Source organism: Aethalodelphis obliquidens, unplaced genomic scaffold, assembly GCF_003676395.1.
Source record: "Aethalodelphis obliquidens isolate GAN/ISIS:26980383/991018 unplaced genomic scaffold, ASM367639v1 scaffold26, whole genome shotgun sequence".
Lineage (NCBI taxonomy): Eukaryota > Metazoa > Chordata > Mammalia > Artiodactyla > Delphinidae > Aethalodelphis > Aethalodelphis obliquidens.
Window position 1 is genome coordinate 21,159,732 of NW_020837970.1, and position 15,188 is coordinate 21,174,919.

The 15,188-nt window shown below is 40.7% G+C and overlaps 1 protein-coding gene and 1 non-coding gene across 5 annotated transcripts in view; both read right to left on the minus strand.

Moving 5' to 3' along the window:
• Positions 1–15,188, minus strand: part of SIN3A (SIN3 transcription regulator family member A) — a 64,137-nt gene that overhangs the window by 23,974 nt on the left and 24,975 nt on the right. For 3 of the 4 annotated variants that reach the window (XM_027123644.1, XM_027123645.1, XM_027123646.1), the window contains 10 exons: positions 12,555–12,661; positions 11,599–11,881; positions 10,301–10,552; positions 9,573–9,725; positions 9,278–9,436; positions 7,281–7,370; positions 4,755–4,873; positions 3,967–4,177; positions 3,542–3,658; positions 923–1,161 (listed from right to left, as the gene is read on the minus strand). In XM_027123644.1, the coding sequence (XP_026979445.1) occupies positions 923–1,161; positions 3,542–3,658; positions 3,967–4,177; positions 4,755–4,873; positions 7,281–7,370; positions 9,278–9,436; positions 9,573–9,725; positions 10,301–10,552; positions 11,599–11,881; positions 12,555–12,661 (1,730 nt within the window). The remainder of the gene's footprint in view (positions 1–922; positions 1,162–3,541; positions 3,659–3,966; positions 4,178–4,754; positions 4,874–7,280; positions 7,371–9,277; positions 9,437–9,572; positions 9,726–10,300; positions 10,553–11,598; positions 11,882–12,554; positions 12,662–15,188) is intronic. The other variant, XM_027123647.1, reaches the window with a different exon arrangement.
• TRNAE-CUC (transfer RNA glutamic acid (anticodon CUC)) lies at positions 7,483–7,555 on the minus strand. Its single transcript has one exon. It is a non-coding gene; the product is annotated as a tRNA-Glu (tRNA).

A 15,188-nucleotide genomic window follows, 5' to 3' on the forward strand; every position in this document is an offset into this window, starting at 1 on the left:
ACAAAGTGAAACAAGTTTCTTTGCTCAGGACTTCTGAGAACGTTTATTATGCTAATGTAAATGCAAAAGTCTAAGAGCAGAGAACTTGCACAATAACGTTCCTCTGGCCACAGTCTGGAAGTTCTAATGAGAACGACTGATCCTGATACTCTAGAAGAGAGGAGAGTAAAATCAAAACCAGCACTAGAACTGAAGAATATCCTCCATCTCAAAGACAAAAGTTAAATGCTACTGGCAAGGAGAGGAACAGCTTGTGCCAGCTCTTGAGGAGAAGACTAGGGAGGAACAATAAAATCTGGGCACTTGTGCATTGTGCAGCAGGTAAGTTTTCACCAGGTGATACAGACAGAGGCCCCTATGAATCTTAGCTGGGATTCATAGTGTAGTACAGAGTGCCATGTGCTTGGAGGAGCCTGGGGCTCAGCCCTGGCCTCCTCCATGATACCCAGCCTTAGGTGGGTTCAACAGCCCCTCTATACCTCAGGCTGAAGTTTTGTTATGAGGAAGAAGACATTCTTGGTAAAAATGGCAAGCTAAGTCTTTTTTAATAACACATATCAATTTTACAAAGACAACGTGATTTTTCTTATTAAAAAACAAAGATGTGAACATTGGTTAGTACTGAGTGACAGGAACATGGGTGGCTGTTTTCTTCTTTGTTCTTTTCTCTATTTTAAAATATTACCTCAAACACACAGAGCATTCCACTATGGACTTTAAAGGTTTGTTCTCCACTGCTGGCTACACAGAAGCCTATCGGGAAGCTCCACTACCCCACACTCCACCTGATTTCCCACAACCAGGGTTGGGGAGAAATGGAGGTCTCATGGGATAACCAAGTCGAAAAGGAGAATCTTATTTAATGGAACACTAGTCTGTCAAGGAGCACACTGAAGCATGAAGGGCATATTCACTCAGGTACCTTTTAAGGACAATTGGGACAGCAATGGAGGGGTTCTTCCTCAGACCATCAATGATGTCAGCTGCTTTATCAGCATATATCCTTTGGAGGGCTTTTCGATGGATGACTTCTGATGTGCCCCCGAGGGTGTTGTCCAAGCGAAATTTGGCTTGTTCCTCAGCAGACAAGCGGGAAAGCTTCTTCTGTATTGCTTCCAAAACCCGGATCGTTGCCAGATTAGTCTCTAAAACTACATCAAGCTAAAGAAAAAGACAAAGTATGTTCAGGACCCCAACCAGAACAGAATAGCTGTCAGGCGTATAAGGTAGAAGAAGTCAAACTCCTTGGATTTGAACCCTGGCTCTGCCATACCATAGCCATATAAAACTGTGTCCTTATAGGTAAAACAGGGATAACACCACCTACTCTCATAAGGTTGTTTTCTGGATTTAACAGTACAATCCATGTAAAGGATTTAGCACGACGCCAGGCATGCAACAAACATCCAATAAATGATGGCTAAGCGGTAGTTAATACTTGTACCACCACCAGTGTGCTTTACTTAGGACTACTGGCCCCCGGCCCCCACACCAGAGGGACCTAATAGGAAACAACCTTACAGACACTTTCCCCTGAACTTTCATGAATTACTAAGATGTTACAAACAATAACAACCACTACAACGAAATCCCAAAAAGACCATTCAAGATTACCAATCAGTCTCATGAGTAAGGTTTTTCAGGGTAACTTGAAATGTTTAAATATTTAATAGCCTTGTTCCACATCTAGTAATAATAAGAGCAGTGGCTATCATTCCTTATGGACTTCAATGTCGTATCTGTGGGTAACCATTTAAATTCTTACTGAATTTCTGGCATTTTATTTTCTGGCAAGGGCTTAGCCCTGACCTGGTTAAGGATATGACTAGCAACCTTTGAGTTAACTTTTTTCCAAGGCTTAACACAAAATTCTCCAGATGAGAAAAAGAAAATGAAATAAATGAGCAGTCTCAAAGGTCTATGACCAAATGTCTGTGTGTTTCCTAATTTTTGTAGTTTCAGGACTATGGCAGTCATTTTGTCAAATATTTCTGGTTGTCCCCCCACTTTTCCCCAGTTATGGATAAACGATGGATTGAACTTCCTGGCTCCCTTGTGATTAGATAGGGCCATGCAACTAGTTCTAGCAAATGAGTTTTGCACAGGTGAGTCAAAGTAATGTCTATTACGTCTAGGCTAGAGCATTTAAGGGTGCAAGATCCATCTGAGCTCTTTTTCCCTCTAGTCACTGGCACTGTTCAAGATGGTGGCACTCTGTCAGCCTAGGTCCCCAAGTAATTCTGATGAGCAGAATCTCCTGCTAAACATCATGCACATGTAGTATGATGAAGAAATAAATCTATTTTTATAAGCCACTGAGATTTGGGGGTTGTCTGTATTGCAGGAATGTTAACCTATACTGATGTATAAAGGATTCAAACTAGTCCATCCCATCCAATCCTAAGTATGTGCATGTGCACACACACACATTTCTTGCGTCTTAACTCTCTGCAAGTGGGAAATGAGGCTGTTGCCTCTCATTTGCAGGCATACTAGTCAAGAATAGGAATATCCTGTCAAAAACAGAGGCCAGTCTCTGCTTTCTCACACATCATCTAAACTTACTAAACATAGGTAAAAAAGAAATGCTTTCTTTAGCTTGATAAAACTTTCTACAGAAGTTAACATCTGTCACGATTGAGTTTTCTGCAAATGGTTGAAGCTCCTCATAAACGCTGGGGCAGAGATGGCCAACCACCTGCCAGTGGCCAAGCAACATGGGGCTCTTCATTCAAAACATGCCAGAAACAGATGAAGCAAGTGTGAAGGGGGATAACTGGCAGAGAGCTAAATCAGTATGGATGAAAAAAGGAGCAAAATATCTCCCATCCATATGAATGAGCAGGGGCAGTCGGTTTTATATAATAAATACATTAAATAGGATGCACGTAATTTTACCTCTCAAGACACAGTTAACATTCCATTTTTGTTGCTATCAGTGAACTAGACACTGAGAATTGAGTCCATTTTCAGTACTCCCACTCCTGGTATTGGGGCTGTCTACCAGCTCATTTCTTCACTCCAGCTCTTCCTTTCCCAACTACTTTAAAATAAAGTCCCTAACTCAACTTTCTTTCAAATGGAGCCAAATCAATATCAGAAATATGAAAGAGGAGTTCCAGTTCTCACAGAAGAGCTGGTTTGCTAACAATTTTAAGATACCTGCTAAAAATAATACACACTTTAAGATAAATAATTTAAAACAGCTGCAAGAAAGCCCACTAGGTCTTAAGATACTGATTTTACATACCATGTAGACACAATAACCTTTAAAACGCTATTGAAAATTCAAAGGAGTATTATTCAGCCATCAATGGATAATTTCAGTTACAAAGGGTAAGTAACATTTGTCATAAAAATATTACTAATATATTTGACAAAGTCGTAAAACATGGTAAATACAATAAGCATTTACCACAGAAGAACGTGAGCCTCTTGCTCCTTTGTCTTAAAAAACCAACCCTCCCAGGTAGGTATTTAAGATATCTTCTTGTTCCAATCTCCCATTTCCCCAAATTTCAAATGATAAAGGAGCTTGTACCTCAAAACGTTCATCTTCACAACGATAGATATGTTCTTCATACTGAGTTTTCTTGGAACTAACAAAGGTGGAGTCCTCAGACCAGGAGGGGAAGGAAACCCAGGTATCATTTAAAACCTTTGGGTAAAAGAAGAGAAATTGAAACAAAAGTGTAACAAAGTTTTCAGGTGATTCAGCGTTCTCAATAAAAAAAGACAACACTTTAGGGGAGGGAAGAAACAGTTAACATTACAATTTTCACCTTTAGCAAGTTTAAAAAGATAGTAAGAAAAAGGCTCTCAATAAAGGTATAAAACATTTTCTTTTGAAAAAAGACAGAAAAGCATTTTGATTTCCTCATTCATGTAAATTCTCCATCCCAGGTACCACTCCCTTCTGGAGGAAGCTGCGGATTCAGGGCTGATCCTTTCTCAGGGAGGTCTTACCTCTTTACAGAGAGGAGTCCGTCCTGTACACTTGGGCTGCTGGTAACTCTTTGGCAGGGCTCGATAGCTGGAGCCCAACCGTTTACAAGAGGCATAATCTATCTCCATGGCAATGCCCTCTGTGGCTCGTTCCTTTGGAAAGGTTTCCAGATGTACAGACTCCTTATAGCCCAGAAAGTTTTTAAACCAATTAAACAATTCTGGGAATTTCCTGAAGAATCAAACCAAAAATTGGTGAGCAATTAGAAGCATGATGCAGTAATCCTGAGGTGTGACTACCACTATCTGGTGTTGGCTCAGAACTCTACTACCATTGGACAAATTCCAATGACAATTATTATTTCCTGCCTAAGAAGCAGTACTTCTGAATACCCGGCTTCTCCTTTTCTTATAAAGTGCTCTAAGACCAATTAAGGTGGTGATGGAAGAACTGTACCAGGCAATAACAAGCCATTTTCTAATCAGGAATATTGCTTCAATGTTCAGATAATTCTTAGGTTGTCAAAGTCAAGATTCTAGAACCCTGGAAGAGATTGGTCTCTATAAAACCTCCAACATTGGTCAGGGGATCAGGAGACCACTAGTCTTGGCCAATGTCCTCTCTGCCTATTTTTTCATCTCCGAAGTTGAACTAGAAGACTTCCCAGAGGACTCTCTTGACACCGACATTTTATGAGTCAACTGACCCACCACAATCAAATTAATTTTGCCTATCACATACTCCCACAAACTAAGTTTTATTTCACCTCCATATCACACATCAGGGCTAAGCTCCTGACTCCACTTACCCCAGGAACGGAGAGACTAACTGCACAAGCTCCGCCCGAGAGATCACCTCCTGGTTAAAGATAACAAGACAGCGCAGGAAATTTTCATAGGCCTCTGCACTCCGCAGAGCCTTTCGGACCTTATGGAGACAGCCGAAAGAAAAATAATTAAGCAAGGAATCAAGAGATCCTGGATTGCTTTTAAAAGACTGGGGAAATTTGAACTGTATTTGACAATATTAAGGAATCAATGTTGGTTTTCTTAGATGTGTTAATGCTTATGCTTGAAAAAAGGTATCATTTAAAAAGGAAACAGTAAAATACTTATGGATGAAATAATACATTATCTGAGATTTGTCCCCAAATAAGAGTACACATGAAACAAGTACACGGGGTAGGAATTGAGAACCGCTGAGGTTAGATGGCGGTGGCATGAGGAGTCATTTTACTGTTCACTTTAATTTTACATGTTTAAAGTTTTCCATAATAAAAATTCTGAAAAAGAGATCCTGGAGTAAAGAAGACATTCACCGTCTCACATGCCTGATTCTCTGGACCATATCAGAGTTACCCAAGCTTTTATTGCCTCTCCTAACAGGTATGTACAGAAAGAATCTTTGACAACACTCTTTTCGAACTCTGGTAATCTTGAATAATGACCTTTTAAAATAAGGTACTTTTTGTCCTCTGACCTGATTCTTTTCCTTTCTCCATTTATAATATTGAGAATTTTAATATCCAAAATGCTTAAAAAAATGGCATAGACAAAGTAATACTAGCCTGGCGAGATGAGCAATCTGGACTTTAATTTCATATATAGATATGTACTTAGTATTGTGGGGGGTGGAGACCCTCACACCAAGCCAAGCAGTTTATCAAAAACCCCTTCTCCAGGCTCCCATATACTTTTCATAACGATCCATCAGTGGACACTATACCGAATGTGTACCTTCAGAGCAAATGACGAATATTTACTTTTAATTTTTATTAACTTGTAAACATATACAAAAGCAGACAGAATAGTCTAACGAACCTCTCGTACTCACCTAGCCGCAATGATCAATACATAGTAAATTTTGTTTCATCTATGCCCATTTCCCCCACCACTGAATTTTAAAGCAAACTCCAGACTTTTCATCTACACACACTTCAGTATGTATCTCTAAGAAATAAGTACTTCAAAAATGACCAAAAAAAATACCACCACTCTTTTAAAAATTAACTTACTCGGTCCCCCATCCCTCACCCTTTCCTTACCATTTGTTGGTTGTGACCTGGACTTCTACATTTGTCTCAAAAGCACCAATGACCGGGCTGCCCTCAGAAATGGTTCAAGTCAGAGCCAGGGATGCTTAACTGTTTTGCAGCACAGCTCACACAGGCAGAGAGCAATCGGGAGGCACCAATCATGGAGATGCTAAATCATTTGCCCTTTTGCAAAAACACAGAGGTGAGGGGCTTCCCTGGTGGCACAGTGGTTGAGAGTCCGCCTGCCGATGCAGGGGACATGGGTTCGTGCCCCGGTCTGGGAAGATCCCACATGCCGCGGAGCGGCTGGGCCCGCGAGCCATGGCCGCTGAGCCTGCGCATCCGGAGCCTGTGCTCCACAACGGGAGAGGCCACGACAGTGAGAGGCCCGCGTACCGCAAAAAAAAAAAACAAAAAAAAACCCCAGAGGTGCAAGACAGGTTAAGTCACCACCAGATCAATCCAGGCTGGTTCCTGCCAGTGAGAAGTCTGATGTTTGCCAGCTACCATGATGAAAGTAGTCTGCTAATCAAGTTGACCCCAAGGAGGAAGTCAGGCACATACCACACAACACCGTTCAGACCAGTAATCTCAACTCTGGCTGCTCATTAGAATCACCTGGGGAGCTCTGCAAACATACAGTTAAATCAGAATTCCCATGAACCCAATATGCGATACCACAAATAAGTATCACAAGCAATCAGAAGGTTAAAAGTCAACTTAAGTCCTCAACAATTGGTGCACTGACACTCCCCACTATACAGATCTGGATAGCTACAGCAGGGAGTTCCAGATATCTTTTTTTTTTTTTTTTTGCTGTACACGGGCCTCTCACTGTTGTGGCCTCTTCCGTTGCGGAGCACAGGCTCTGGACGCGCAGACTCAGCCGCCATGGCTCACGGGCCCAGCCGCTCCGCGGCATGTGGGATCTTCCCGGACCAGGGCACGAACCCATGTCCCCTGCATCGGCAGGCGGACTCTCAACCACTGCGCCACCAGGGAAGCCCCCAGATATCTTTTGAGAGTAATATCATGCATTTCTTTTAAAGCTTTCTTTCACCATAGCAAATGCTGTATTTTGTGGTAGCTACTTCACAAAACTGAAGCAAACAATGCTACCATTTCTCCAGCTGTGCTAATAGTTCTCATAGACTGAAAGGACCTACAATTTGAAAACTATATTAAAAAGTAGAAAGTCCTAATCAGCTTGATGCCTCTAAAACAAAATCTTCTTGGGGACAGGGTGATTTTCTTTCGGCATTAGTAGCTAATTTTAAATCCAATTCACTCATTACTCACCTTATCAAAAAATAATGATTCCGTTCCTACACCATGTTTGCTGGCATCTGCCATAGAAGAATCCTTGAGGCTGAGCAGTTTGGGTTTCTTCTGCAAAAAAGGAAAAACACAAAAATGTAAGATTCAAAGCATGGGTTTCTCTGGGTTTTATTTTCTTCTTTTTGTTTTTTTGGCTGAGCCTCTTGGCTTTATGGGATCTTAGTTCCCCAACCAGGGATTGAACCTGGGCCCCTGGCAGTGAGAGACCAGAGTCCTAACCACTGGACCACCAGGGAATTCCCTCTCTGAATTTTATTTTCGTCTCTGTTCTAAGGTTCCATCACTGACCACCACTGATTACTAATTTGCAACAAATGAGAGAATTCAAGCCACTGACTTGCTTTACATCCTAAAAAATTTCCACTCCTCTATTTTAGATTCTCTATTTTAAATTGCCTGTCAGTTTTTTTCCCAGAGGTTCACAGATCATTCTACTTCCCAAATACTCTCTCTATAAATGGTCACAGCATTACTGTGACGTTAGAATTAATATCCTCACTTTTTTCCATGGGCCAAAAGTAACTTTATTTGGAACCTAACGCCATTGCCTTGTCTTCCTAGCTGTGGAGGCAGAAGAGGCTGTAAAAATAGCTGGAATACACAGAAATCAATCTTTAACCTTTACCTTTTAATCGTTCAATTTAAAAATTCATGAAAAAAAAAAAGTTTATTTTCCTAACAGGAGGAATAACCACCTTGTGAGCAATATCCACTCAGACCAACTTAAGATTGCTCTTTCAAAGCATATGCATTGGCCATACGTAACTACCAGGCAAAAATTTTACTTTAAAAAAGCCACCTCTCAACTACCTGTGAAGAAATGCATAAATGTTTGGAGAAGCAGCACGTTTACCTTCGCCACGTTGCAGTACACTCTCTTAGGAGCCATAGCCTCTGCTTACACTGCATAAGGAGAAGGTAGATAGGGAATCCTAATCTCCCAATATAGGGTTTCCACCTGTGGGTAATCCAGTGTGGGAGGAGACTAACATTGGCCTCTATCTGCTGACCTGATTCCTGCTACTCCTGTAACACTCCTTACTAAAGTGAAGAAATATAATCTATTACTATGTTCAACTTGCTTTCAAAAGGAGAAACCATTATAAACACTGAAAAATAGTTCTTCAGTAGTACTTCAAAAGTGTCAACAACACCTAACAGGTCAGTCTTTGTGGTCATCTGTTTATTTACCAGTCACTTCTTACCATAAGAAATTCCACTAGCTTTTGCTATTTTTTAACTAAATTCTGCCAACACATCTCTTCAGCGTTATATACAGCTTTAGGATTCACTGAAGCAACATTCAATACATACAACTAGCCCACTCCCTAGCACAGCTGCCCCACGTCAAAGAGGAAGGGAGTGGGCTCAGCTTTCTGTAGGCAGACCATCAGTGTTTACTCTAACAAGAAACATCACGTGATAGGTCACTAACAGGAATTGAAGACTCCTGCCCTCTGCTGCAGCCCAAAGGTCCTTCCTTGGAGATTAAGATGATACAGATAAGATCTGGTAACCCAACAAAGAACCATGGACAGGATAGGCCTCTAGACCAAAGAGATCCCACAGAGCATATGTGCTTTTCACAAGAGGACCTCAGAGACTACTGACTTGTTTAGGAAACAATTATCAAACTTAAAAATCTTCTTTCTTAGCACAAGCAGGAAAAATTAATTAAGTCTCAGAAATCCTTGGCAGGAAACAAAAAAAACAGATTCGAGCTACCAGCAAAGAAGAGGGAAAATATAAAGAAAACCAGTAAGAACTCAAAAGTACAGTAATCTGAGCAATTAGCACTATTCTAACATTCCTTCACAAGCCAGATAAAAAGCTTTGCATTGAGTTTCTGTGACATACACCAACTAACTCCCAATACCCAGGATCCAACTGTCAACCCTTGAGCACTGTCCACTAGTATTGCCCCGCAAAGTCAAAATGAGCAGCTGTGCCCTTCTTACCTTCACTGGAGGGGTGGCTCCCGTTCCAGAGTGCCTGCGGATCTGGCAGCCATTCTGGCTGGGCCTCTGCGGCTTGTTGTTCAGTTGAGGTTTCTTCACAGTGCCTCCATGGTCATTTCTCACAGAATCGACCTTCTCAGCAGTTGTTTTGCTTAAAAGCTAATTAAGACACATGAAAGAGATGAATGCTCTTATTAAAGCAAGTAAGTTTCATTTAGAAAAAGTCTCCTGATTCCAGCTTCCTAACTTATCTAAGATAACCATTCTCAACAGTGTAGTTCTAAATAAAACTTACCACAGAGCTGTTGGCATCTGGTAGGAACTGTCCAAACTCTGATAACAGGTCTTCCTGATTTTTAAAAAGGCGAGCCACCTGGGCATACACCTCCTGCTCAGTCAACGCTGGAGTGTAGTTTCCTCCAGCTTCCTTGGCATTCCGCTGCTCTTTCTGATGGGAAATTGCAAATGGGAAGAGATCATATTAGAAGGCCACTGTTTTGAGTGACTCACTTTTGCACACTTTCTGAGATGTCTGGTAGGGGCTTTGTATGTTATCTATTTGGGCTGCACTTAAGAGGAAAGTCTATGTTCTCAGCACCTGTTTTGGCTTCAAACTTTGTAGTTGAGAAAGGAGTGGAAGATGGTGGCTGACAATTCCTTTTGAAAACCAGGGCAGTATATGTGAATGCTCAGGGGACCACTACCAACTGATAAAACACAAAGTATTAGAGAAATTCCTCCTTCTATTGTAGGTTAACTATATTACCTAAATCATTCTTTAAACTTTCCAGATAAATAAGCATTCATTTCACAGAGCAGTGACTTTAAAAATCCTGACCGGCTGCTACAAGGCAATTAAAGTCAGGTAAATCACACTGGCTTTATAAACACACATCACAGTTTCTAACTGGTTAATTTCCAGTAAGAATCAGTGGACACAATAATGGTTATTCAAGTCTTCTTGGACTAGCCATCCCCGGAGAGCAACCTGGTTAAGACAGGTTGAAAGGGCAACTGTCTTACCTGGTATGTGTGCAAAATCTCCAGGAACGCTTTGTAGATGTCTGGTTGGCCCTGGAACCTGTTCTTGATCTTATTGACATAGTTGATGGCATGGTTAAACTCCACAGGTTGATTGTTCTGCAAGGGCGGGGCTGTTCCCAACGAGATTGTCACTGGTGTATGAGGCTGGACAGGTGGAGAACGTGGGGACGCATATGGTGGGAGTGGGGGAGTCTGCTGACTGGCTGGAGTATGTGCTTGTAGTTGGGAAGGCTAAAAGGAAAAAGTCGTTATTCTCCTCAGGAACACAGATGGTTTAACATATGAAAGAAAGGTCAAAGTGAAGAGAAACAAGGTGTCTGATCAACATATATAATACTTTATTCACTCTGGCCAGGCCACTTTAGCCCAACTCAAATCACACTGGGTAGGGGTGGAAAGTGTAGAGGGTTCACACATTCTAATATAAAAGTTCCAGTCTCCAGTTTTCTAAACACAACCTTAAAAGTGGGCTATGTCTCCAACTACAAGGAAGAATTTTCATATGCAATTTTTAAGCTCACTTGCTGAACAGGTGCAAATAGAATAGGAAAAAAACCCTCATTCTACATAGATCTTTAATATCAAAAAAGAGAATTCAATTGTTGCAGTTAACTTCACATAAAAAAAGTCTTCTAAACCAGCTCTGCCCAACAGAAAACTCTGAGGTGATGGAAATGTTCCTTATTTGCACTATCCTGCACAATAGCCACTAGCCACACGAGGCTACTGAGCACTTGAAATGTAGCTGGTGCAACCGAAAAACAAAATTTATTTTAATTAATTTAAATTTAAATATAGACATATGTGATTAATGACTACGGTATCAATACATTTCTAGACTAAGAACACCCCATCATCATCGTCATCAACAAGATCTTCTGCTTAGCTTGATACGACCTAATCTGGTAAATGGAGTAACTTTTGTAAAATGATGACCGTGCGGAAAACAGTGTAATCTGATCATAAGATGACCATTTCTGCCTGTGCTATCCAAGTACTACTACACAAAGCTGCCATCTGTTGGGACGCTCATGGTTCAAAAAGCAGAAGCTGGGGGCAAGAGAGTCCTTGTAGGTTGTTGATGTGTTGATTTAAACAGATACATAAATATGTGGTATGTAAATGTGAACCACTTTACAGGGATGCGACTACTGCATCTCCTCTGATGAAATTTTAACTTGTGTGATCTATCTAAGTCTTATACTAAGGGAAAATGTCAAAGGAGGGTGCTTTCTAGGGATGGATTTCACACGGTGCAGAGTTTTCCAAGTGCTCACCTTGCTGACTTTGGCAGGTGGGGGCTGAGGAGCTGGCTGGGCAGGAGCTGGGGCTGACTGGGCTGAAGGCTGGGAAGGATGTTGGGGTGGTGGTTGAGGCTGGGGCTGGATGCCATGGGTTGGAATCTGATGAACCTGGCCAGGAGTTGTCACATTCACCATGTCATTGGTTTGCACCTCAATCTTGTAGCCAGGAGGCAAGAAGGTATTGAAGCCCATGATCAAGTCAGGGTGGCCTTTGAACAGCTGGGACACACGACTAATCACTCCTGGAGTGTCGATGCTGATGGAAAAACAAATATTAAAGTGGCAAGCTTAACAAGCACCCTAGCAAGAAAAAAATCACATTCCACTAGGTTCTCTACACAGGAAACTAAAAATCAACCTGAATATTACAAAATTAACAACACACAAAGAACTCTGAAATTCCAAAGTCATTTAGCTTCATAATCAAAGAGGTTTGGTCACAATTTAAACAGAATATACAATCACGCATGGTAACAGTCCTATCAAGCAGATACTCAGGCAGTAAGTCTAAAACTTCAATTCCCATGGAAGATACAACCTCTGATACACCAGTATAAATCATAATGTATCTATCTACATTGTTCAGACCAGTTACTCTTTTATAATAATGAACCATGCCACAATATTAGTGTATCTTAAATCAATCCAAAAAGCAAGTAGCCTAATCATTACCAGTTTACTTCCCTGATTGAGGTGAAGTACTAAGAAAAATTTTACTTAAGAAAAATTTACCAGTATGCAGAAAACAAAGGTCTAGGGCCTGCAATTTTCATAAAGCAGTATATAAAAGCACGACCCATGAAAATAAAAGCATAAACCCCCCCAAAAGAGCATCCTTTATCTTTCAGCAGATAAGAATAAGCTATATCCTCCTTCCAAAATCAACATAACAAGCACAAAGCTTGAGTACAACCGTGTATATCTTTTACCTCTGAGATTTAAATTCCTTCATGATGTCAAGGAAATCATTGTAGACCTGAGGCTGACTACCAAATTGCAGCTTCACTTGGTCAAGATAGGATAGTGCATCCTCCACCTGAGGCAGGGATAAATCTCAAGGTTATAAAAAGAAAGTCAAGAATTATTTTTTAAAAAATGATTTATGCCTAAATAAAATCAGCATAGTAAATGAAATAGAAATATATAGTAAACATACATAAAAATATTAAAAATTAGTATGTTACCAAAACTCAAGCTTAAAATAAAAATCAACTCATAAAACCTGAAGCCTTGCTTTGGATAATTGTGCATAGCATTATTAGTGAAGAACAGTCACATTAATACATCATTCACTTATTCGTTTATTGATTCATTTCACAAATATCTACTAAGCAGCAACAACATGCCAGGCCAGGCCCAATGTGAGGTACTAAGGAGTATGACAAACAAGCCACAGTCCCTGCTCTACAGAAATTCATTTCACATCCAGTTGGAAATCATAACACAGTGGGGCAAGTGGGCAATCACCAAATGCCCAGAGAGCACATGGGAAGGGCACCCCTTCACACACTAAAAAAAAAACCCTATGGGGACGCAGGGAGGGATTCCCCCAGAAGCGGTGTCTAAACCAAGTCCTGAGGATGAGTACTAATTAGCAAAAGTGAAGACCCACGAAGAGAGTCAGAGGAAGCAGCACCCCAGACTGGACACCATCTGGTACATTTGGAAAACTGACAACAGTTCAGTTTGGCTAGAGGATCTGTGGTGAAAAGGAGAAATGGTGGTAGGAAGAGTGACAAGAGATAACACAGGAGAGGATGCAGGACCTAGACCCTGAAAGGTCTTGTAAATCTTGTTAAAAAGCAATTTAGGTCTTCCCTGGTGGCGCAGTGGTTAAGAATCCGCCTGCCAATGCAGAGGACACGGGTCTGAGCCCTGGTCTGGGAAGATCCCACATGCTGTGGAGCAACTAAGCCCGTGCGCCACAACTACTGAGCCTGTGCTCTAAAGCCAGTGAGCCACAACTACTGAAGCCCGCATGCCACAACTACTGAAGCCCGTGCGCCTAGAGCCCATGCTCTGCAACAAGAGAAGCCACCGCAATGAGAAGCCCACACAACGAAGAGCAGCCCCCGCTCGCCACAACTAGAAAAAGCCCACACGCAGCAAAGAAGACCCAACTCAGCCAAAAATAAATAATTTTTTAAAAAGCAATTTAGATTTTTATCATCTGCACTTTAGTGTACTCAATTTGGTTACAGTGTTGAGAATGAGTTGGTGCAAGGCAGAATAGATTAAAAGGAGGTAAAACCAGTCATTGTATAAGGCTAACTCATGTGTGAACATGAGTGGCATAAATTATAGTACTGACCAAAGGAAAAGAGAGAAATGGACAGAAAAGCTTTTTAGGAGACAGAAGTAACAGGGTTTGGGGACTGACTGATTGGATATGGGAGATAAGGCAGAGGGAGCATTCACTAAATTATAAATTATTTGGGCATTCACAAAGCGGAACAAGTTTGAAAGGCTAGGAAGTTATGAATGTGATTTAGGACAGCTTAAGTGTTAGTTACTCAGGAGATACCCAAGGGAACTGCCTACTAGGTGTACCTTACATACTCTGGGATTATTTTTAATTATATAAAACATCAAGTTTAGGAAAGTTTCACAAGTAAACATCTGATTTGATAAGCACTACTCTTGTGATATATCGTGAAATAGAACATTTATGTTCAAATAAGCCATTAAACAGTATTCCAAGAGTTGCCCAAACTTCCACTATGGCCATGGTTAATCAGAGCATTTCAGTGTTGCTAGAGAAAAAAGTGTATACTTGGTCAATACCCACTCATTTGATGGTTGGTCTTTTGGTAGTTTAGAAATAACTTGACAATTTTTGTTGAAATTCAATGGATTATTTAATTCATATTCAGAATTTTCCATATTGAAATGGTTCATTAATGACCAAATTGATGGAACTTAAAACTCACTAAGTTTGCAGAAGAAACAAAGACTATGGAAGATATTTAAGAATAGCATTCACAGTCACAACAGAGGAGTTATCAAAAATAAATACACAAAAAAATTAAAAACAAAAAAAAAGCACTCTATGGTGTAACATAATTAATACACAGAGGGAAAAAGTGCTGAAACCTGAAGGAAGGAAATTATATGTGATGTGTGTGTGTTTGGAAGAAAAAGGTACAGGTCATAATGAACCACTGTTTAAATATTAGTTATAAAATAACACTACACTTAAAAAAGCCAGCACGACACCTACATTATAAATAGAAACCTGCATGTAAGAACAGTGAGGAAATCCTCTAGTTACCTGAAGTGTAGTACAACTCTTTATAAAAGCACATATACGTTCTAGGAATCACAGCTTAGAAAAAAACAACTTGGAACTAGTCATTTGAAAGCTGCAAGTTTAAGGAGGCACTTGGGGAGGCTCAAATTCTGCTGATGAATTTTCCTGGCTCATTTCAACAGGCGTTTATCAGTAAGGTCCCTAACCTCCTAAAGTCCACAGTCTTGTTGGGGAGACAAACACAAACAACTCTAAAGAGGACTTGCTAAATATGTGCCAAATATGTATGCTACTGGCATTCAACAAATAACGA